We start from the raw sequence: 24,833 nt of genomic DNA on the forward strand, positions 1-24,833 counted from the left end.
ACGATGAGACAAGGCGGGAGTTTACTATCCTAGACGATTCATTTTTGCAGCCAAATTTGTTTTGAATTACCTCGTGCACATAACACTTATTACACTGCCATCCTGCAATCACATCACTGAGAGACTTAGCGAGGTGATGACTCTGGTGCATGCTGGCAGCCAACCGAGAATGACAACCTTTATTCTCAGGATTAGCATGGTATCTACATTACACACAACGGTGCTGATGATGGCTGCGATTAGGGATGGGACGCACACCCAAGTGACGTTTGGCCCAGTCAAATTAAATATCATTAACTCGCCCAATTGAGCAGATTGCCTTTAAAACACTTTATGCAGCTCTAAAACCAAGTAAATGGAATGTTTTGGAACAAGAAATGCTGATTGCAAAGTTTATCTTTATTATAAATTAAATGCCTAAGTTATTCACCTAAGGCTCTGATTGGTTCTCCCACCCTCACACCCCCAGGGGAATGAGGTACAATTATGGAAAAAATCCAATCACTGAGTCTCGTCGGGGCAAACAGCACCACTGAAAATATGACATGACACTAAGGAACCTTAAAGAGGTCCTTTAGCGTAAGGTCTGTGACAAGAAAGAGTTATGCTGATAGCATAGAAGGATTCCTTCCTGGCTCCAAGGAAGCCTGGATAAAGCTACTGCTCTTAGAAAGAGGTAGTTGAGGCTGTCATTTCTGTGGTTGGTCATGACAACAATACAAAATGGGTGGATAGTTCATTTGCGGCTGAAGTTCACTGACAACCCACCTATCTTTAGTTATCTGCTCAATCAGCTAGTATTGGCTGGGGTTATTTGTCTCTTGGCTGTCTGACTGGAAGTGTTTCTTAGGGAGTGTAAAACAACAGTACATGGGAACTACTTCAGAAACGGCCAGAAGAGCGCTTGGCAGATGGCATTTGACTCAGACAACTCAGGAACAGTTTGATTTGACTCTGGAGACTATATATGTCCCAGAGACTTGGGATGATTGCCTCCCCAACACATAGACTGTCACAAGAAATACCACTGCCTATTGCTGTCATACAGTGTCATCTCAAAATCCAGGAGTGGGCCAGAGAGATGGCTCAGCATATAAAAGTGCTAGGTGTGCAAGTCTCATGACCCAAGTTTGATCCCCAGTATCCATATTTTTTTAAAAAAGTCACACGTGGTGTCATTCATCTGTAATCCAAAGACTCCCATGGTAAGATGGGAGGTAGAGACAAGAGAATTGCTTGCCTGGATTATAGAGCATAGCAGCAACAGCAGCAAGGAGACCCTGCTTCAACAAGGTGGAAAGTGACAACGAAGCCTGAATATTATCCTCTCCACACCTGTGCCATGACAAGCATGTGCCTGCGTTACTACACAGAAACAGTGAATAAATAGTTAAAAACAAAACCTAGGAGCTAAAGCAGCTTTCAACATTTTCTGCAACTGAAATGTAATACAAACAAAAGACATGTCTTGCCCTCTTGAACTTAGAAAATATTTATGGGGAGTCACTGTGTTTCTCGGGATAAGCCTATGACAATCACCTCTATTTCTGTGACACATGGAAATGACTCTGGTGTAAAATGCTAATATAGTTTTAAAGCTGAGCTGCTATAAATTGTGCCCTGGGCTAAAACCCAACTTTTATAGGGATCATTTAATTAAATACAGGGGCACTGATTCCATTTTATAAAATATCATACCTCTGTTTTCAAACTAATTAAAACTTTGATTCCATTGAATCAAGAGCTGATGATAAACTACATGGTGAGAGAGGAAAAGGTTAAGTCCTGGCTTAGGCTGGATTAAAAAAATCTTTTTTGTTTAATTCAGGGAACTTCTGTGTGTCTTAATTTATTTCAAATTTATGATCTGCTCCAGGGCTCAAGGAGGGGAAGGCGACTTCTCTAAAATGTAGGTGTTATGGCAGTTAAAAAAAAATATGAGCCTTGATGAGCAAATGGTGTTTGAAGATCATGCTGCTGTGAACAGCACTCCCATCAAAGACACAGATACATACACACACAGAATCAGACACAGACATACACAGATACACACACAGACACAGATATGCACACACAGACACACATCTAAACTACACTTACATAGATCTGTGTTCCTATGTAGTAACACTTGAACCTACATGGGTAGCTTGTATTCTAACAGACACTTCAGAGAGTGTCCTTGGGAGTTTCTAAACTCAGAAGTTTCCTTATCTACCCCACCCCTCTTATTTCTTTCCATTGTCCTCCACCAATGAGATTGTGGCCTGGGTGACCTTATTCCTATGTGATATTGGGGATCAGCTCAGTAAGTGCTCTGCCATTGAGCTCCTTCCCTAGTGAGCACTTTCTTTTTGTCAGGAGTCTTCCATGTGCCCAACGTAGCTACTGTGTATTTTAATTATTTACAGTTTTCTTAAATAAGAATATATGATGCCTAGCCACTGAATAATAAATTGATGTATTTTGAAATAATAGGTACTAAAAGTCACACAGATACATCCTTGAAAATATGCCTTAAATATTTATAATGCTTCCGTCTCTAGTAACAGTCCTATTTTGATCTGTATCTCATTTCTCTCTTTAGTATCTGGCCTTGATATCATTACCACAGAATCTCATTTTATATATGGCCTCAACGTGTCCATTAAATTCAGCATGTTTGATGAGTGCTCAAAATGAACATGGTTTCACACTACTGAGGTGATATTTAAATCAGCCCAACAACTTCTTTTGGACGCTTGGAACAAGGCGTGCCCACAGCCCCATCTCCCTCCAGTCTGGGTTGATACTTAAATGATGCTCTACCATAGATCAAAAGGATGCCCAGTGAGAAGCATCTGTGAACTTCAAGTTATATAGGATCATTGCTTCATAAGATCAACACAGTGTCACTGTACTCTTTGCTATGGGGTTAAGAATGTGCTGTAGAAAGGAACTGGTGTACCGAAAAAGAATAAGGAGGAGGCTCTGGCCAAGTGCTCCTCCTGTTTCTCGGTTCTGAACTGTCAGTGACAAGGTGAGGTTGTTCAGTTAAAGAAAGCCAGTTCTCTAATGCTCCCAATGGAAATAAAAACACCAGACCATCTGCTCTGCAGGACTACTGCTTCAGGGTGGAGGCCGAGCAGTCAGCACTGAGCTTGGCTAGGAGGTGAGTCAGGTAGTGGCTGGAGGCTGTGGTCGCCAGCAGGATGTCCCTTATGGGCTGGCAAGGGTCTCACTTTGGGCCAAGTTCAAGAGAGACACTGATGAACTTCAAAAGCATTTAGTGCTAATAAAAAACCAAACAAACAAACAAAAAACAATTCAAGGCCCTACACATACTGTGCAAGGGCCCTGCCAACGCTCTAGTTTTGGATTTTTGAGGAAGTCTTGCTACATTGCCCCAGATGGCCTGGAAATCTTGATCATCCAGCCAGTCTTCCAAGTACTGAGATTAGCTGAGTTTTGCTGTTTTTAAAGTCAGCATTATCGACTTTGCATCTAACTGAGAAAGCACATGTGGGCACACCGAAAGAGGAGAGGCAGGGCCGTGCAAGCACCATATCTGAAGCCTGCAGCAAGTATTCCATCCTGCCACTCTCCATCCTTCTGGTGTAAACTTCTGCTGTTTACAGAAATAGCTTACACAAACTTTTAGTTCATTAGGTGTTTTCCTCTGGAGCTGCCTAAAAGAAAAAGTCTACCCTCAAGCCACAAAAAAAAAAAAAAAAAAATCAATTCCCCTGCCTCCCTCTCCCCTTCCTTTTTCCCTCTTCTCTTCCAGCCTCCCTCCATCACACACACACACGCACGCACATACACGCACACACACAGACTCACTCTGTTGGAAACATTTCTCCATCCACAGAACTGTTGATGTGAGGAATTTTAGACAATGTTAAAAGAGTATTGCGTAGTGTTTTACATTTTTGTCACCACAATGATTTAAGTGTCAGGGAGGGCTCTCATGGGTCCTCAGGAAGATGCATGAGAGCTGGAGTATCATTGGACTAAAATCAATGGCAAGTTCACTTTGCACTGTGGCCTGAGTGCTTGATTAGAAGGCAGTACCACTTATGTGCTTGGTCATCTTGAGCAGGGTATTCAAATCAGCGTGTCTTAGTGTACTTATCTGTGAAGTGGGTTAATGGCAGGACCCAACTAACTAAGTGTTGACAGAACTAGCTAGACTCTGCAGAGAAACTGCTTAAGGATCATAGCAACTGCTCTATGAGTATTAACTATTGTCTTCAATGACTTGAAAAATTGGCAGAGGGAACCCTCCGTGTACCAATAAAGTAGCGATCAGGGCTTAGTAGTTATTAGTAGACAGGGCTAAACATTCCACCTGGCAAAAGTGAGGAAAAGCTAACTTCCAAACAAATAACCCAAGGAATCCCAAGGAAATACATGTTTTAGGTCCTGAGATGCACCCGAGGTCCAACATTTTGGATCCCACATCCCCAGTGCCTGTTCTGTGCCACACACAGGACTAAATGCTTGACATATATGATCTGATCCTTGGATCAGCTACTTCTCTCATTGGTGTTTTCAAAACTGACAAAAAGCAACTGATGATAAAGGGATTTATTGTGACAGTGTGAGGTACAGTCCCAGGGCAGGGACCTTAGATCAGAAGCTGTGGTAGCAGGAGACTACTTTTTCACATCTGGGAGGGTCAGAAAGCACTGATTAGGTAAGACCATTGCTCAGACAGCTTTTCCCCTTTTCCCTCTTTATTTAGTTCAATGCTCAGGGATAGTGCTACCCACATTCAGGGTGGATTTTCCTCCAACACTTAATCTCCTCTGGACCAACTCTTATTCATATACCCAAACGTGTACTTCCCTAGTACTCTAGGTGTTTCTTAAAGTAAGTTGACAGCCAAGATGACTGTCACAGACATGTCTTCATAGTAAGGCCTACCAAAAAATAGGCAGTATTAACAATCCCGTGTCTTGGATGAGGAAATAAAGGTTAGCTAAGCAATTCCTAAGTGTTATGGTGCTTGTGAATGCTGATAGTTGATTTGTACCACACATGTTGTAACCACCGAGTCACGTGGCTGGTAGGCTATCATCTGACCTGAGCCCTGGGAAGTTCAGGTGTTGAGCCAAAAGTATGAGATATAGGGAGAGGAGAGGTTGACTCTAGATAAAAAGCTAAACCACCATGGCTACCACCACCACCATCTAAAGATGCTTGGGTAAAAAAGACCCTTGCAAAGGACATTGTTTGTATGTGTCTTGGTGCAGATCCTGGGCTTGGCCATGGGATCCAGTGGGCCCAGTTTCATGACCTTTTCCAGGAATCATTTTCATAATGGCACCATGTTTAATAAGCAGTAGTTTTGGATATCCACTCCCACCCCAGCTCCTTCCTGCTCAATGGCAGAGAAGCTGAAAGCAAAGGGATTCTGACACTGCCTGTCAATGCATTTCTTACTGAGCTGTCACATCAAATCTCGCTGTGCATGTGCCCTACAAACACCCTCCAGGTGTTTTATGAGCTCTTCTGATGGAACACCAATTAAAATGGTGCAGTTAGGACAAAAGTGATGTCAGTCATCTGTTAAAACAGGGGAAAAATAAGAGCAACACCACACGTTTAGAAGTCCTTCAATCCTAAAGAGAGGCAGAACCGTAGAGCAAGTGTTAAAAAATGTTTAGCAGCATAATGATATTTCCCAACTCTTCAGTGATACCAAGGATACCAAGAAAAAATCAAAGCTAACAAAGAGCTACTGTAAACCAGTTTCCTAGTTCTTGTGGATTTGTTTCTCAAAATTTTAGGGTAACCCAAACAACCAGTGATTTTGGTATTGTTTTCTTCTTCCCTTTGTTTTCATCCAAAGAAACAGAATAATGACATATGGCACTTGGTTCAAAGCCAAGTCTTGGCCAAGTGGTTCGTCTCACGAGCAAAACATCCATTGGAAGGACTGTGGTAAGATCCTCCCAGAAAATGCTATTCTATTACACCACTTTTGCAGTTCACACCCTGCAGTCTAGCCCAGATCAGCTGCCAGCCTGGTGCCAGCCTAGAGGTAGACTGCTGGAAATGGAGGGGATAGGTGTGTCCCCTTCTTTTTTCTAAGAGTTATCATCTTGTCTCTCCAACAACATTTCAAACAGATTATAATAATTATGAATTATGGTAAGAATTTTAAATGTTCCTTGGACTAAACAAAGGTGCCTACTGACAGCTATCCCACCTTTTGTTTCTCTGAGTTAATAATGATATTTAGCACTTCTGAGCATCTTCTATGCACCACCCACTATGCATATTATTTTACATGCAGGGGCTCATTCATTTAGTTAATAACCCATGATGCTATGACCCTAAAGGCAGGCAAAACCAGAAGTGGGACCTGCCCCCAGAGACTTCATAGTCTGGTAAAGAAGATAGACTCTGATGATTCCTCTAGTGAGCGCAGGAGTGAGAATGTGGAGGGGACAGAGGAGCAAATGCTAGGCAGAGGGGGCTTCCATGAGCAAGAGAGGTTGAGCACAAACAGGTAGAGTAAGAGAGAATAAGGAGGAAGAGAATGCTTCAGATGAGGTAAAGCTCCTTCCAAAGGTCTTGTGATACAACATGCTTATGAGAGGACCCCTGTGCCCAGAAGGATTGGGAGGGTGAAGTGAGGATTGTTATGTACTGAGACTGAAAGCACATTGAGGACCCTTAAAAGTTACACATGAAATGGCTTTTAAAACTTGAGCTTTAACAGTGTATATTGAAAGTTTATAGTGTGTATATATATATATATAAATAAAGCAATTACTATAGTCACATCAACATGTGTACCACCTCATCTATTTACTGCTCCTTATCCTGTCTTTTAATCAAGTATATTTAATATCATACCATATATAATATTACATTTTATATACTATATGTAAAAATTTCCAAGAAAGTAGAGTTTAGGAACTTTGATTATAAGTTTGTGTCACTCTCTCTTTTTTTTAAGACAAGGTTCCTCTGTGTAACCTGGCTGTCCTGGAACTTGCTCTATAGACCAGAATGGCCTCGAACTCACAGAGATTATTGTGGAACTCTTAATGGTCACTCAGTTCAAAACAATATCACACTTGGTGATTTGCTGCATTTTCCATATGATTTCCACAGAGAAGGTTATGTATTTTTGCCCTGCCCCATCACCCTTTTCCAGGCAGAAAACGGAAGGTCTGGAGTGTGCAGGTAGGCGGTCACCCCTGTCGCAAGGCTTCCTTAGAGCAGTGGGTCTCCAGTCACACCAATAGAGTCACTATGGAGAACAGCGCTGTGTGTGTGGGGAAGGGATACCAATTAAAGCACAAAGTTTTGGTTTCTCTGAAATCCTAATCAAATTCTGCAGGTCTTAATTGCATTTCTGTTCAGCTTGGTAGGGAAATTTAGGCTAGAGAAGGAAGCATTTCTGTCCTTTCCCTCGAATGAAAATCATTTCCAATTTTTGGATCAGTTCTTTGAGAATTTCATATAGCATGTTTTGATCATATGTACTCCATCCCCAACTCTTCTAAGATCCGCCCATACTTCCTTACTAACTTTGTGTCCTGGTTTGATTTTGTTTTTAAATCTATCCAAAGATGATAGCACATGCCTATAATCCCAATACACAACAGGTAAGGCAGGAGAATGAACATGATAGCACATGCATGCCTGCAATCCCAATACACATGTGTAAGGCAGGAGAAAGAGGAGTTGAAGGCCAGTCTCAACTATCTAGTGAGTCTGAGGCCAGTTCTGGCTTTATGGATACCTGTCTTAAAAACCAAACAGCAACAATAACAAACAAAACATAACACCAACTTACCCTGACTCCAAAAAACTAAGCCCCAAACCTTCAGTCTCATAGCTCCAATATCATTTATAATACATACGATTACTCCGTTACAGGGCTTGCATGAATACTACAATGATGTATGCTTACTGAACCTCCAAAATATTCATAGTTTGTTGAAGCCCTTCCCTTCAAATAGAGACAACTTTTATTACTAAAACGTATAAATCCTAAGTTGTCTCCACTGAAATATGCAGGTACTGAATGGTCACCATGAGAAATTAATGCAGAATTCTGGGAAATATTGGCTGTGCATGAAGAACCAATAGAAGTGAGTGGGGATGACTGACTTTGGAGATGGCTATGGGGGAAGATTTAGAACCACCATGAATCAAAAATAAAGTTAAGTTTGTACTTCTTTCTCAGAGATTCATAAATGTGGCTGACAAATGGAATGAAAAGAATGATGGTGACATTCTTGGATATTTATCACCTGTAAAGTAGGAAATAAAATGACTCTCCTTCTCAACTTTGCAGTTGCTGAAGGCTTAAAAGAATGGTCACATTATAATAATTGATTCTTGCATTTTTGTGATTAGATCCTGAAAATGAGAATGGCAAAATAATTCCATATTTTAGCAGCAGAGAGTACCAGGGATGCAGGATTGGTGACATGTTTGTTGAAGGAGGCAGAAATTTAAAAAGAAAGGCTTCTGTGGAGAGTGCAAAATGGCTTAAAAGCACTACAAGACCCACGAGGTGTATGCTGGGTGATTAAATGCTAGGAATATATCCTTACAGTTCACAGCACAGTACAAAGCCATAGAAAAAATATCAGAGCCTTCTTGGGCCTAAATGAAAGTTGGAGAATTGCTCTAATGTGGGAACACCAGACCTTGAGCAGAGACCCACTTCCCCATGGCCTGGGAGTAGGCAGCTGTAAGACAATGTTTACTAAAAACAATACAATGCCCAGGGCAATAAGTTCCTGAAAAAGGCCTGCCCACGGAAACCGCCCTGACCTCGACCTTGTCCAAAGACTAACCACCTCTTCTGACATGCCCAGATCAGTTTTTGGTGTCAGAGCAGAACCAGCCAGGGGAGAGGGGAGAGCAGAAGCTTTTCTGGAGGGAGCCTTTCTTAGGAAGTTTTCTTGAACCTTTTTGGGGCCTGCTTAAAGTTTTCTTTACATCGTTGAACAAGTCTCTGTGCACGTTCTTGGACACAGGCCGCGCAGCAGACACGACACTCTAAATAGTGATTTTGTGTGTGTTTTTGCAGGTGTGTGTGTGTGTGTAAAAGGGGGGAAGAGAGAGAGAGAGAGACAGACAGAGATAGATAGATAGAGAGACAGAGAGAGAGTGTGTGTGTCAGAGATTGACCTCAATCACTTTCGAACTTGTTTTCTGAGATAGGGTCTCTCACTGAATTCATAGCTCAGGAATTCAGCTAGGCTGGCTGGCTAGTGAGACACTAAGTATCCAAGTGCCTTAGCAAACCCAGGGCTTGGATTGCAGACACAGGACCCTCTGACTTACTCTTTATGTAGGTGATGGCGATCTGAACTCTGGTCCTCATACTTGTGTAGTCAGTACTTTAACCACTAAGACACCACACCAGTCATGGTGTAATGTCAGGAGCCTTGTTAGCCGGGTACCCAAGACCTCCCACATTGTTTCCAGTTACCTCACACGGGTTGCCTCAACATTAGCCATCTTCTTCGACACAATTCCGCATTTCTTTCCTTAACCATCCTGCTACACCCTAGAAGCAGGATATGGACCCCACATCCTTTCCCATCCAATGGATACTCAGTCAAATCCGTTTGATTTCATTTTCTTGTCTCCATTTTGGTTACGTGGTGACACTGTATCTGGGTGCTGGGTCCTCTGGGATAACCCCTGACTATCAGGGTCAGCATCAATCAAGTGTCTTAACTGAGGTCACTGGAAGAGGCTCTTTTATTATTTTTTATTGAGACAAGGTCTTATTTAGCTCAGGGTAGCCTCCAATTGATTACGTAGCTAAGGCTGACCTTGAACTCTGATCCTCCTGACTCGGGTCCTAGGGGCTGGGATTACAGTTATGTGCCACCACACCTGATTTATTTAGCACTGAGGATCAGACCCAGGTTTTTGTGCATGCTAGGCAAGCATTATAACCAACGGAGCTGTGTCTCTAGCCTGACAGTCTGCTGAGATGATGAAATAACCTTGGGAATGATCCAATGGAGTTCTCACTGGGGTAACCTTAGGGGTTAGCCTGGCTCAATCCAGTAACCTCTCATTTACTGTGAACTGTTTTAATCCTGAACCCCAAAGGACTGCTATTTTGAAAGGAGGCAGAATACGAGTGTTCATGGGGATGTAGGAATTAGCGTTGTGGATACAATCTCTCCATGAGAGAAAAACCTGCAGCATTTTCTAAGATGATTTATTAGACAATGGTAGAATTTGCTAGAAATCTACCAGGAGGAAATCATCTGGGAAGGAGTTAATGAACCAAACAAGACACTTGATAATGCAATTAGAATGCTAGGAAATGGAGGGGTTTTCCAGAGAGAGAGAGGAGATGGGGGAGTGGGGTGAGAACTTGGGGGCTGAGGTTGGAAAAAGCAATGTAACTAACTGTTTACAGAATGTAGCTATCTGAGGGTAGAGCGAGAGGATGGGGCTAATGATTCAGTATAGAGAGCCAGGGTGCCCAGCTGGATGGAGGCAGACTCTTAGCTTCAGCTGAACGCTGTGCGGCTCTGAGCAAAGCAATGAGATTGCTAGCGGCAAAAACCTGGATTCCCATCTCAGGGACCTGCGCAGACAGCCATGGGAGGATGCACATATTGCTCGAGTTGCTTTAGGCAACAGTAAATTTCCCCCTGCTTTTGTTTGGCACTGAGATTTTTTCCCTCTAAGTCTCTTCTTAGCAGAGTTTGAAATCAACAGTGTAAAGCTCTCTAAGCTTGGCTCTGACCTCATGTCATCCAGCCTCACAGATGGCCTCATGGCCAAGCATGGTATCATGGCTTAAATGTGCATGGAGGAAATTTCTGGCCATGTCCTGGGCATTGTAATGCAGACTGTATGACACAGGATATTTTTGATTTATGTGGATGTGTAGCTCTAAATAAGTATGCATGTTAGGTTTGTGACTGCAAGACCCATTTCCCCTATATTAGTTCTTTAGCATGATGGGGATGTGTTTAATATTTTTATTGCTTTCCCCAAACATTCTTTCATTTAAATATACATTGTGGTCACACAGTGCTGTCTACTTTCCTAAGTATTTGCATATGTGCTAACTGGAGTGGTACATGTTTAATGTGAGATTATCCTAGGAAACAAAACCTTTTCTGAATTGGAGCCAGCATGTGAGATAGTACATGAGAAAACCCTTGAAGACCACAAGCTTTTCCTGTCCTGGAGACTTGGCCAGGTTGACAGCTTCATGTTTCCAGCCACAATGCCTGGGTCAGGCCCTTGGTTCTTCTAGTCCTTGTCATGTGCCATCACTACTCTGGGAGAACTTAATGAATGTCTCTACCCCTCTGGATGGAAAGCACTGTGAAGATGGTGACCTTGCAAGTTTGACATTATGCCCAGTGACTGTCTCTACCTGGTAACTTGAAGAAATGCTGAAATAAGAACATTTTCTCCTAGTGAACTATACATTTCAAAGAAGTCTTGCCCTTTTGTGTTTCCCCTATAGCCCGTTCTCCATTGTTCCTTTCAAAGAAATGACTTAGCACCAATGATGTTCAAGAAAGTTGGCCTTTCTAGACACACATCCACCATTACACCTGTCTCCATGGATACCTGTAACCCCTAGTTTTGGAAGCCTGGCTGCTTTCACTCTCTCTAATCCTGCTTTCTCTTTTGGTCCCTAGAGCCTTGACTACTGACATGTTGCCATTCAGAGCTGCCCCATGTCTCCAAGACCTCCAGACAGCACAGACTTGAACACTCCCAGCACCAAGTAGAAGAGCTTTCCCTTAGGCTTTGAAGGGAGACTGTACGGTGCACAGAGGCACAGGCACCTTTCGACAACTACTCAATGACAGAGCCAAAAGAAGACCCCGGATCTCCTAGCAAAGACAGAGTGAAAGGGTACCTGATGTAGCCCACAACACCAGGGCTCTCAGTGTCTCCCTCAGCTGTGACTTGGAGAATGCAGTAGGCCTTCAGCAAATAGTTCTTTGGGACAACATGATGATTCTAGACTTTGACAATATGCAGTGAAATATTGCTCCTTCTTCAACAACATCCAGACCTCACATGGGAGTAAGGCATCACCCCAACACCCCACTTCACTTGCAAAGCTGCACATCCTATGGAAGGAAACAACACTATTTCCTTGTGCTGTGAGGCAGCTGTAGAAGAACCACACAAAGCCAAGGCATTTATAGCAGCATAACATCTCCCCTCTGACCTCACCACTCTCTAGAATGCAAGTCACCCAGTGACAGGGACTGTCCTCTCCATAATATGGTATGATGCCAGGTAGGAGAGATCTATTTATGCGTACTGGAGGGACCCATGTCCCCGTCACTGAGTCAGACGGTCCTGTGTCATGATCCTATCTCTGTTACCTCCAGGCTGGGTGAGTCCCAGCAAGTCAACCATTCTGTAGCCCCAGCTGTCTCATCTTTAAAAAATGGAGGGAGATAACAAGAGTGTCTATTCTTGGAGGGTACTGGGAGGATGGCATGAGAGTCCGGTCATAAAATATGTACATGACTGTCATTCTCCACAGTAGTGTATCATGAAGATGACAACCAAATATCTTGTTCTGGGTCCTCACAGGCAATTCAAGGATAAAAATACAGCACTGAACCTCCCCCAGGTTTTCTTAACTATGGTTAGATAGGGAGTCAGGTTGGTTCTGAAGCCCTCAGCTGGTTGGGAAGAGGCTCAACTTCTTGTGCTCATCTATCATTGGTGATTTCCTCCCACCTTTTCCCTGGGGAATAGACACCTCCTCTCAGGTCCTGGGCCCTTCAGTGAGATTTTAGTTTATATAGCTGGGGAGAAGTGAGACAGACACCTGGAACAACACAGACTTTAAATACTTAGCCCCACACTACAAATGTTAGATGTACAAACTTTCTGGGAAGAGAAAGAAAAAATGGATCCAGTGAAGCCAGAAGACATCCCTTGATAAGAGGCTACTCTAAGCAACATACAGCTATGGCCTATATATGGAGAGCATGATAGCTGGTGTCTAAGATATGACCGACAGTCATTTCCTAACTAGGTAAGGAGGAATGCAATGCAGATGTGAGATAGTACAGTGAGTTGACCATTGCTGGCGAATGCTGACACACTTTTTCACCTCCTGTTGATGAAAAATATTGCTACAACGGAGAGTAGCTTCCCTCTACTCTTCTGAGATGCCCCAAATAGAAAACAGCTGCTTGATAAAACAAAATTGGCTTGTAATCTTCAGTTTCCTTTTATTAAGATGCATGCCACTTCTAATGTAATATGCCTTGGCACTGTGGGTGGGTGGGGGAATAAATGATTGCCACGTATGGCAAAACAGGAGTGTGTCTGTCAGGGTAAACTGCTTAACACACGAGGAGAAAAACTGTGAATCCCCCAGATGTCTCTCAAATTAACTCTGCTCCCATTGGTAGGAGGCTGTGCATAGGAAATCTTGCCTGTACTATTCAGTTCATGTGTTGATTTTCACAAAAGAGATGTGTTTGGTCCTTCATATTTCTTTAGCTAGAAGCATGAAAAATGCAGGGAAAGTGTGTATAAAAAGATGAGTTCTAACTGGGGTCTGACAGACGCCTTCTTTCTTTTGCAACAAATGCTACAGCATGGGAAAGAAATTTGCCTGCCGATCACTTTGTACTGAGAAAAATTAAAGCAGCATTCATACCTCTCTCTCTCCATCCCCCTTTCTCTGTCTTTTACAAATCCAGGGATCTGAACTTAGGGTCTCATGCATGCACTTTACCACTGAGATATATCAGCCAAACATTTATATACACTCATTTGTGTATGCATGCATATATGTGCTTGTGCATATGTATATAAGGTGCATGCGTGTTTGCATGAGCGTGGAAACTAGAGGTTAACACCAAGCATCTTTCTTGATCACACTCACCCTACAGGGGCAGAGTTTCTCCCTAAACCAGAGTTCAGCAACTCTGTTATCTAGCTGGAAAGAGCGCTGTAGGGATCCTGTTTCTAAACCCTCAGCCCCTAAGCATCGGGATTACAGGTGCATGACCATCCAACATTTTGTAACTGTTAAAAAACAATTTTTACATTTTTTAATTCTGTATGTGTCAGTGGAGGAAGGGTGCATGTATATGCCATGTCACATGTGTGAAGGGCAGCCAACAAGTTGAGTAGTCAGTTCTCTCCTTCCACCATTGTGTGGTATCTGGACCTTGATGAGCCCAGGTCTTCAGATTTGTGTAGCAAGTGTTTTACTGTTTGAGCCATCTTGGGAGCACATTTAATACTTTTTAAAAGATCTTTATAGCTAGTTGATCTCATCTCCATCTATGTCTATTTATGATTTATATCCCTTCAGAATTTGGGGTAGAAAGAGATTTAAATATATATGTTCTTGGATATTTTCTTAATACTTGTATTAAATATTGAGTAAATGCAAACACATCCAAGGTAATAGGTATATAAAGAATGATATAAGGATACCTATTTGAACCCACTACCCTTTGAGAAAAACACTAACAACACACTGCCAGCTTGATTGACAAGTTGAACATCACATGTTCACAGATGAGCAAAGTTTCAAGCAAACAAAGTGGCCTTGGGGAAGGTCTTGTCCCAGCTATCAAGAATTACTGCATAATTATAGTGCCATGTAATAGCCATTGAATTGCACTGATCAACAGGACAGAATAGAAAAGCCAGGAACAGGTTCAAATACCTGGAGAAACTGACATTTCCTCTTCACTGGTAAAGAGTCAGATTTTTATTGAAGGGCTACTAGAAAATTCATGTATGAAGAAAATGAATTTGGGCTCCAACACTGTATCATACACACACATAAAAAAACCAGAGAAAGACAAGACTGATGTAAATCTGTACATAAACTTATAAAATATGCATAGAAGAGAATAAAGGAAGCTATCTTTATGGCTTTGAGGTAGAAAGCACACTTCTTAACAGACACAAAATGCAAACCACAATAAAAAAAGATGTATTTGGTTCCCTGAAAGATGTCAGAAAGACACACAGACCTCTGCAAGTATGGGAGAAATTTTCCAATACTTTGATTTAATGAGTTGGTACACAGGCTATACTTTTAGAAATCCTGAAAGCCAAGAGAAAAAGATGGAAAACTCAACATAGAAATTGAAACTTCATCAGGCATTTCATGCAGAAAAAGGAAACTCAGAATTAAAAAATATACATAAGACATAAAATCTAGAATCTCATTAAAATGATCTGAAGTGACATAATAACCATAAAATGTACCTCTCTGTAGTCACTTGAAATATTAAGAAGTCCAATAGCAACAAATATTGACAAGAATAAAGCATAAGCAACAATGTCTCCCATGATAACATAAAACAACAAAGCATTAGTGAAAATCAAGGGACTGGCAGTTGTAGACCACCCCCTGCCCCCAATCTACAGGAGATTGATTTTTTAGATCCCTTACCAGACACCACTTAATGGCACCAAACTATATACACTGTATATTTTTTAACATATGATTATGTCTATGGCAAAGTAGAATTTATAAGTCAGACCCAGTAAGGAGTTAACTAGTAATAAAATACTATATACTGAACTGAACTCATAAATGTGTGGCCTACTGGAGCCTCTTGTTGGACTATATTCACTTTTCTCTTGGTGATGATGTGAATGACCTTGGCAATGGGCGACACAGTTGTAGAGGACAATATAGTCATCACAGAAATCAATATAGTATCACTGAGCTATGACAAGGCCAGTTGTAGGTGTATCGTCCCAAAGTGAATATATGGATAAAGGAGGCCTGGTGTCGGTAATAAGTACTCTTTCTTCAATGCCTTCCTTCCTATATCTGTATCGTTAACTTAACAGATTTTGGCTCACCATGGAAACACACCTCTGAGAGTGTGTATGAGAGTGTTCCCAGGAAGGCCTAACTAAGCAGCAAAACCCCTTCCTGGATATGTGGGTGGCAGCACCCCACAGGCTGGAGTCCTGGACTGCATGAGAAGGAGAAAGAGAGCTGGATGCCAACATTCCCATCTTTTTGATTCTTGGCTATAGACGTATGCCAGCTGCTTCATGCTCTAACTGCCATGTTTTCCCATGATGAACGGTACCCCAAAAACTGTGAGCCCAAACAAGCTCTTCTTTCTTAGATGGTTTTGATGAGACATCTGGTCACAGAAAGGGGAAAGGTAACTAATAAAAATCCGTCAATGACTTTGTTTTTCTTTTTGTGGTTTTGGGAATGGAACCTTGGGCTGCACACATGCTAGGGATGAGCTACCCCCCAGCCCAGCCAATGATGCTTAATTTGAAGATCCAGTGAGAATGTAACCTGAATTGCCTCCCCTGGAAGTGGAGTCAGCTATTGTGTCTCATCATCATGGTCATAGCTGTACAGCTCATCTCCGGAAGGATGTTCCTACCCAAACTTACTCCTTCCCAGACTTCGAAAATGAAGGTTCACAGGAGTAGCAGTGCCTGTCTTAAAATTACATTCTGCTCTGGCAGGAGAAGTCTGCCCATCACCATACACATTGATGGACACTAACTGCACTACTGTCCTAACTACTGTTGGAGCGGGGGGGGAGTGTCTGCACAAGCAGGAGAAGTATGGGCTTAGCAGGAGCGAGGATGCTGCTGCAGAGTGGGTACTATGAAGAAGGCAAACGGTGGCTCTGTGGGGGCACACAGACTAAGTACAAATAACTTTTACAATCAAAATATAGCATCCTACTTTACACGGTGGATGGGACATTATTAGATAGTTTACTTAGGAAATGTTATTGAGCATGGACTTGGGGATATGATGGCTTATGGATATGCTAGTCAAGTGTTTGCCTGTTATGTGTGAGGCGTTAAGTGAAATACTAAAAAAACAACAGGTTCCCAAGAAAAACAACTTTTGAAAGCCAACAGATGGTTAAGCTTTCTGTCTGTAGCTAAGTGTCTGCAATGTGACTTCTGTGCTGCCTACGCATCTGACAAGGACTTCCGCAAACTTGCCAGGAAGCACTAGTCCACTTTCTTCTAGGATTTTCAGCTTAGCCAAGAAGAGAGACGCGTGGAACATGCACTGTGCTTCCTGAGGGTTCATGGGACATGGATTGGTGGCCTCAGTCCTAGACTTGCTGCCTCAGTAGGTCTCGGGGGAGGGTCCTGCTGCTCCAGGAACACCTTTGACAACCAGTGACGAAAGGACACACAGGGAGAGTCTCCCACTGACATCTAAACTGTCCTCCATCTTTACTTTTAAATCAAGTGTAGTATGCACAGCGGCTGCACATTTTTGCACCATCTCAGCCTATGCTTTTATCATAAACTGATGTGTATAATCATATGCATTTGAAAACTCTTTCTGTGCTAGGCAGGTGACCAGAGAGGGCAAAGAGACTCTTTCTCTGGAGTTTACCAATGGACTCATAACTCAGTGTGCCCTTGGGTGCCCTTGGTGGCTTGAGGAAAAGTGGGTCATTCAGAGTAGGACAAATTCACTCCTGACATTTGTCAGGGCAGCACTTGATGGTCAACAGCTCAGCCTGACTACATTTCACCAACATTGTGACACCTGTCACATAAATGAAGGTTCTTCTGTTAGAAGTCAGTTTTCCAGGCTTAGAAACCCAACCCGTTTTCCTGCTTGACCCCACAGTGGCCAAAGAACACAGGGCATGAGCACAGGGATGGCATCACTTGGAATAGTTGAGGGCATTCTTGTCTGTATCCCCCACCCCTGCCATTTAACCATGACCCCTCCTGCATTACTAATGAGCACAATAGAACTCAGTTATTAAACATGCATTTCTTTTCACTTTCTTATGTTTCTTCTTCTTACCTGCCATGGCAAGTGGGTGGGTGACAGGGACCCAAGCAAAGGACTGTTATTTCCCCTATAGCCCTATAACACCCGCCTCATGGGAATGTGCAGCTTTGTATAGGGACATGGGCTCATTTGTCATTGCCAAAACCCATCTCAGACGAAAGCAGAGCCCATTCAATATATTTCCCATTCAGAATTTGGTAAAGAGGTCTTGATAGTTACTTGGTTACATGGGCAGGACTGGGGGCATCTCAGAGAACAATGAAAAAATACCTCAGGGGCTTGACATTTTTCTCAGGTGGGGCTGGTGGGAGGCAGGGCTGGATACAGGTGATAAGACAGTTTTAGAAAGTACTAGAAGGAAACTGTACAGAGATTAACAAGATGGGGAGAGGACGTGATCAGAGAAGGTCTTTGAAGGGAAAGGCCACTGCAGTCTTAAGAGGAGGGAAAAGGTAGATGTGGCTACTGAAGGAGGGCCCAGGACCAGGGCAGATGAACATGGCAGGAAGCTTATGGTGATATTAGAAGGGGTCCAGGGACACACAGTTCTGAAGGCCACCGTTAAGCAGTTCCCTTTAGTTTAATGGTTCCAGGGAGTCACTGAACACAGACTGAGAAGAAGACCCTTGGCGCATGTCTGCTTGGCTGGTTGAGCCCTAGGGCTGAGTGAACAAAGTAACAAGTGCTATACAGCCCCCTCCATGCTCCATTCGCATTGCCTGGTCCAACCACAGCCACTGTGTTCAGCTCCTTATTCTCTTTCTATGTGCCTATTTACTATACCCATTTCTTTTCGTCTTAGTCATCGAAAACACTAACGAAGCCAACGCACTCAGGTGAAATTATCTGGAGAATGGTGAGACTTCCTGAATGCCCAGTGTAACGGGGAAAGCACCATTAATATGGTAACATGGGAATGAAGCAGAGAGAAATGAGGGAGATGGCGGTGGGCAGGACACAGTGGGCACACTGTAAGAATACATTAATATTGTAGGAATGCTCAATATCAGGACACCAACGTGCTTGGAAGCACAGTGGTATGCTTTATAAGGACACAGTGGTATCGTATGGCATGGTGGGAATTCTCAGTGTAGGGATACCCTACTAGCACTACAGAGTAGAAACTTGCTATATAGAGATTCAGTGATAGGCAGGGCAGGGTGGGAAAGACCCATGCAGGGATTCAGCAGTGGGCAGGGCGCGAGGGAAAGGTTTCGTGTGGAGACAGAGTAATAGGCAAGGCATGGTAAGAAGGCTGTATGTAGGGTACAGCATGGGTGAAGGGCTGCAGTCGTAGGTGGGGCATGCTGGGAAGGCTGCATGCAGGGATGCAGCAGTGGGCAGCGCATGTTGGGAAGGCTCCATGCAAGGTACAGGGCCCAGTTCTACCTCAGGCCATTTTATTTTCACTTCTTAACATTAAAGCAACTTATGACTCATTGTTTAATGAGAAAATAACATATAGTGACAAATATACACGCACATTTATATAGTGACGCTTGTAGCCATAAACAGTTCCATGCTCATAGGGGTCTCAATTTACTTAGGTGGAAAGAAATAAGATAATAAAAAAAACTTTGTTTTTGTAAAAGGGGTCTCACTAGTTACACAGACTAGCCTTGAACTCATGCTGTAGTCCAAGTAGTCCTAAACTTGTGATCCTCTTACCTCGGCCTTCTCCAGTGGCTGGGATGACAGGCCTGCTGCTAAGCCTGGGTAAGCTTTCTGTTTTCAAACCTGCTTCACCCAAAATGAATTCAGAGAGAAAACAGCTTCAAAAACAGTGCTCTTAGCATTGACAGACTGCTTAAGCAAACACACTCCTATTTGCAGGATATCTTGGCCTGGTTCAGCACTGCTGTGTGGAGGTCAAGTTTATGTTCATCCAATTAACTGCCACTGACTCTGTCCATACTTAATCACCCCACGGCCCGGCTGATTCACAGCAGATCCACAGTGGCTCTACAGTAGTAAACTCATCTAATTGAGTATTGCACGCTGCTAATTAAATATGAAAACAGGATTGTGTGCAGTCAAGTTTCCAGCCTGCCTCATAAACTTGCTGATTCTAATTTGTATTTACCAGAGAAACCTGGGCTTTCCTAGCCTACTAGTTAATGGGTTGGTAGGGAAAGGGTCACAAACAAGGATGTCTGTTGTGTTCTGGGCAAAGTATATGCTTTTTAAAAACTAGCAACCCTACACTAGAAGGCACAACTTTAACCACGGCTTTTTAAGGTCATTCATTCTGGGAAATGTCTGGGAAGTTAGGCGGGGGTGGGGGGAGGGGAAGTGGGGGAGTGGAGAGGTGGGGGATGTGGGGGGGTGGGGGTGTTGGGACCCTCCTGATACTCTTGAGATCCTTACTCTTTATCTACTACCCATCTTCCTTCCTCATGGCTTCACAGAGTGTCTTTTCATGAAATGGCAAGCTGCAAGGGGATCTGCTTTTGTAATACAGGCTCTTCAACCATACAAAGCCAAAAGCAATGTCAACACTCTCTCCCACCTGCCTCCCCCCTCTGTTGAATGCATGTGCATGAGTGTCTGTGTGAATGTGTGTCCCTGTGTATATGTAGGCCAGAAGTCAACCTCTAGCATCTTTTCTTAGTAGCCATCAACTTTGTTTTCTGACCCAAGGTTTATCACTGAGATCTGGGCTTGTGGGCTCCTCCTGTCTCTGTATTCTCGGCTCTGAGATTTCAAGCAAGCACAACCGTATCTGGCTTCTGTAAGTGTGAGGGATGGAACTCACGCCCTCATGCTTACGCTGCAAGCACTCCACTAGGCCACGTCTCTAGCCCAGGCGGAAACACTTCATCCCCGTTCAGTCTCTCTGTAACACTGCTCATGTATGCACTGAAATGTATTGCTGAAAATGATTTGTACAAAGAAAGGTTCTCAGACCTGGGAATTGTGGTGTGGATGCGACACCCAACCCCACTTATAATTCCTTTGCATGTCAATTGCTTCGTCTTTGATTGGGAATAATAATATCACCTCTCTTCGAGTTGCTGTGTGGATTTGATGGGAACAGATGATTGATATTTAGCATATTACCAGTACCTACTACACATGCTGTAGGTAATGTAGATATTTGCAAGTGGTTTAGTTACAATTTCTAGTTGGAAATAAAATTCCCTATCAGAGTTATTTCCTTGTCTCATCAAAATATCAAAGATTATTACCACTGCACAGAATCCCCAAGGGACTTGAGGAGAAACACTATCTCTGAGCTATTGTATCCCTTCCCCAAATCTCCACAATAAGACCTTCAAAATACCCAGCTGCCATTCTACTTCCTCTGCTAGCGCAGCTGGCCTCTACCCTGCCTGGAATCACAGGTGCCCAGCTAACAGAGTCATAGACCTCACCGTGCCTGATTTCCGTTCTTCCCACCCATAACTTGGCACTCACCCTTATCTGGCCTCCATCTCCAGCCCCAGAACCAATAGGCTAAATATAAGACTTTCTGTGCTATCCAATTTCCCTGAGGAGAAGATTGCACCCTTGATCACCTGCAATTTTTTTCATTTCAATTAGGGGTCAAAGTTATCTGATAGGCTAATGTTTTTAGCTGCTAACTTAAATGCCACATTTCCAGAAGACACAGATTCTATGTTGAAGCCCCTTCTAGAATACTGCAGTTATAAAAGCCCAAGGAACTGCCTCACTCAACTGATCTGAAAAGCCCCAGGGCAGGAGGAGGCTTGTCTTGTCTTCTTAGAAGTATTCAAGTGTTCCCCAAGATCTCAGCATATCCTTGAATGCACGGTGCCAACCACTGACGCGTCTGGGTTCTTTGTGTAACCCTTTAACAAGCAGGCAAGTTGGTGAGCTGTTGTTTTCCTAATGTGATTAAAGGTACAATAAGGTATGTGTGCAACTAGAGGCAAAGCCATTGTTCTACACCATTAAGCTCACAGCAGCCCCCCAAAGAAATTGTAGGCAGCTTGCCAATGGCCCTAATAAAGAGCATCTCTTTGAATTATCTCTGGATGAGGAAAGGATCAAGCCAGAGCCCTAGAATATTTGATCCTCTTGTGCTGCTGTTATGAAGGCTTACCGAAGCCAGACACACTGGACTTTCTAGAACTGTAATTTATGGAAACCCTAATTTCACTGTTCTAATAAGATTTTGCATAATAAGGATGAGGGTACAATGATTAATTCTTGCAAGTATTTTGTGAATTCCTCTATTCTATGGTTCAGGATTCCCAAAGAATAGGAGGAAAGAGGGATTTTACTTAGCCTGCACAGGGTAGTCAGTCTGAAAAGTAGTTTGGGCTCCCTGAAAATAAATCTGCATGGCTCCCTAAATTGCTGACAACATGTATTTCAGATGGAAGTCATTTATCAGCAACTCACTGAACAATGTTTCAGACAGAAATAGCCCCACAAAAATTCACCCAGTAAAAACCAAACTGAGTCCAGAATCCTTCTTTAGAGACTGTTGTTGGGGCTTAAGAGCACAAATAATATAGTTGAATAAAACAGTAAATTGGCACAGATTTGCTGCAGATATCATAGAGTTGGATTTTGGAAGGTGCTGCTATTACAAATGCATATGAAACTCATCTGAATGGAAGCTAAATGATACTTTTGGTGCTGCCCATAAGTAGCAAACCAAGCATGGAGTTTTGTAAACTACCATTCTGCTTACTCCTTCTGCAGTAGCCAAGTCTAGCACAGCCCCTTGCTTAGCTGATGGTGTCCTACACTCTTCTCAGCTCACTTCTAAATGTCTAGCTCAAAAAGGAAGCCCCCAGATCACCAGGCAAACTGAGGGTTAGGACATACATATGATGATATGAGGGATGGGCCAGATCACCAGCAGTGGCAACATTGTTGCCCAAGACCTCCCACAGATCCCTAGACTGCTGGGAACAGGATGTGTGTCCCATTAAGTCCTAAGCATGGAGATGGAAGCCGGGTGTATTTCTAAGGCTTAAGCGGCCTCAATTTAGCAGGTAGGACAGTTCCAAACCTCGGAATGTTTACATTGACTTTTTATGCCTCACTGCAGCAAGTTGACAGACAGATACACCTTTTATTCACCCAGGGTCATCATGCTATCATTAGGTTTTGTTCACACAGGCAGCAAGCACATTCAGTTGTCTTGCTAGGAGCAGCCGCCCTCTGGTGGCTCATGCAGAAATGACACCCAACTAGCACTCAAATTCTTTTTAAAGTCAAGCTTGGCGCTTTAAAAAAATGCATTAATTTGCCATTTATTGTTATAAATCAAGAAATACACACTCAGTTTCTTGTTTGCCTTAATATTATTTAACCCTGCTGATTAAAAAATTTACAGGGCTGTGATTTTCTGTTTATGGAAATTATTATTATTATTATTATTATTATTATTATTATTATTATTATTTTAAGTAGAATGATTCAGGAGGAAAATCCTTAACTGCCAAGTTAGGTTACCAAGAACTGTGTCAAACCTCCTTGTTCAAGATGGGGTTGAATATTTAAATAGAAAGCACTCAACACTATGAAGATAAGCTAGCTGGGTTGTACTGAAAATATCCCCTTCCGTCTCAACTGAAATTTCATGTTCTGATGTAGAAGCCATGACAAGTCACCTGCTGTGGGTGACAGTCTGTAAAACCAAGTCACTTGCTTCAGAAGTTGCTAACGTTTGTGCAGAGAGACGTACGGATGTGGCAAGTGTAAGGTGTAAACGTGAACTGCATGTCCCGTTACAAGAAGCTGCAGAAAGGAGGACTCAGCAGAGGACTCTGCTCCGCTGCAAGCAGTACCTTAACAATGTTTGTAAACACACACAAAAACTGCAAAGCATCCATCATTGCCCCGCCTTCCCCAACTTGTAAAAGGATGCATGACCACTCTTTGACCCTTCCTGTCAGGCGCTCTATAGAGCACTTAGTTGTCATGGAGCTTTGTGACACGACTCCTTCAAACACACTGCAAGACTATCAACAGCTATTTAGACTCGCGAAACCAAGCACTGGAAAGCTGCTAGGAAGCACGTTTCTTAAGGGAGTCAAGAGAACAGCTCCGGAGAAGTGGACAAGGCTGGTTTAGGCAGGACACAAACACACACAGAAATCCCTGATTTCTGCCCCGGGAGGGATGCTGCCAGGTGGAGTACTGCAGAATAACCTGCCGTGCGTTACCTGGCAAACTTCATAGAGTAATTTGTACTGCTCCTCTTGCTTCTGCGCGCTGCACAGGCTGCATCCCATGTTTGGAGGAATGTCAAAGAAAGCCTTCAGGACCGCCAGCACCTGGGAAGCCGCTCCCTCAGCATGCAGGCATTGAAGGGCTCTCTGGGAGCCTCAGGTGAGTCAGGCAGCTGCAAAGCCTCACGCAGGCATGGCTCTCTGAGGCTGCAAAACAACTCTCTGCTTCCTCCACGCTCTCTGCCCTTCCCTCGCAGCATGCACGTGCGCACGCGCACACACACACAGGCAGACACACACATACACACGCACACACACCCTGCTCCCTCCTCCGAGTGACTCTGGCAGCTGGATTGTGGTCCAATGCACACGCTATATATACTGCTGCTCATGCATATTAATCAGCTCTCATTGACTATTCATAACAGACAATGATACAGAAGCTATAATTGCCAACTATGACAGTTGAAATTTTTCTAATTAACAAGCAAGTGCTCCAGTGGTAGGGAATAATAAAAAGACACTAACAATTTTGCAAGCCATTTTCTGGCAGTTACAAATAAACATGACTACATTTTTTTTTTCCAGCAGGGTCACTTAGGATAATCCCTAATGCATTTCAGCTAAGTAGAAATTCATTTTTAAATATATCATAAAATTTCTGATGATATAAAATGTATTTAATACTGCAGATAATGATGGCACATAAACAGATTTTATGGAAAGGGCATGTTTTGAATAATATTCTGATAATGTTTAGCACTGTACAAAGTTGTAGGAAAAAATGTTCCACCTATGAATAAAATATACAAATTTAAATTGCAATCTAGATCTGTGAGTATGCAACGTAGCTAGGAGGAGTAAGGAGAGAGGCTGCCTTACAGGCGAGCAAGCAGATATTATTATCAGCA

The 24,833-nt window shown here is 43.0% G+C and overlaps 1 protein-coding gene across 2 annotated transcripts in view; it reads right to left on the minus strand.

The window, feature by feature from the left end:
- Window positions 1-24,833, minus strand: part of Pdzrn3 (PDZ domain containing ring finger 3) — a 226,564-nt gene that overhangs the window by 22,984 nt on the left and 178,747 nt on the right. The window contains exon 1 of one of the 2 annotated variants that reach the window (XM_040737102.1): window positions 23,917-24,100. The exons of the other annotated variant lie outside the window; for it this stretch is intronic. Within the exon in view, the coding sequence (XP_040593036.1) occupies window positions 23,917-23,985 (69 nt within the window). The 5' untranslated portion in view covers window positions 23,986-24,100. Of the gene's footprint in view, window positions 1-23,916; window positions 24,101-24,833 lie in introns of those variants that run through there. 2 annotated transcript variants of the gene reach the window in all.

Source organism: Mesocricetus auratus, unplaced genomic scaffold (genome assembly GCF_017639785.1).
Source record: "Mesocricetus auratus isolate SY011 unplaced genomic scaffold, BCM_Maur_2.0 Super-Scaffold_100676, whole genome shotgun sequence".
Classification (NCBI taxonomy): Eukaryota; Metazoa; Chordata; class Mammalia; order Rodentia; family Cricetidae; genus Mesocricetus; species Mesocricetus auratus.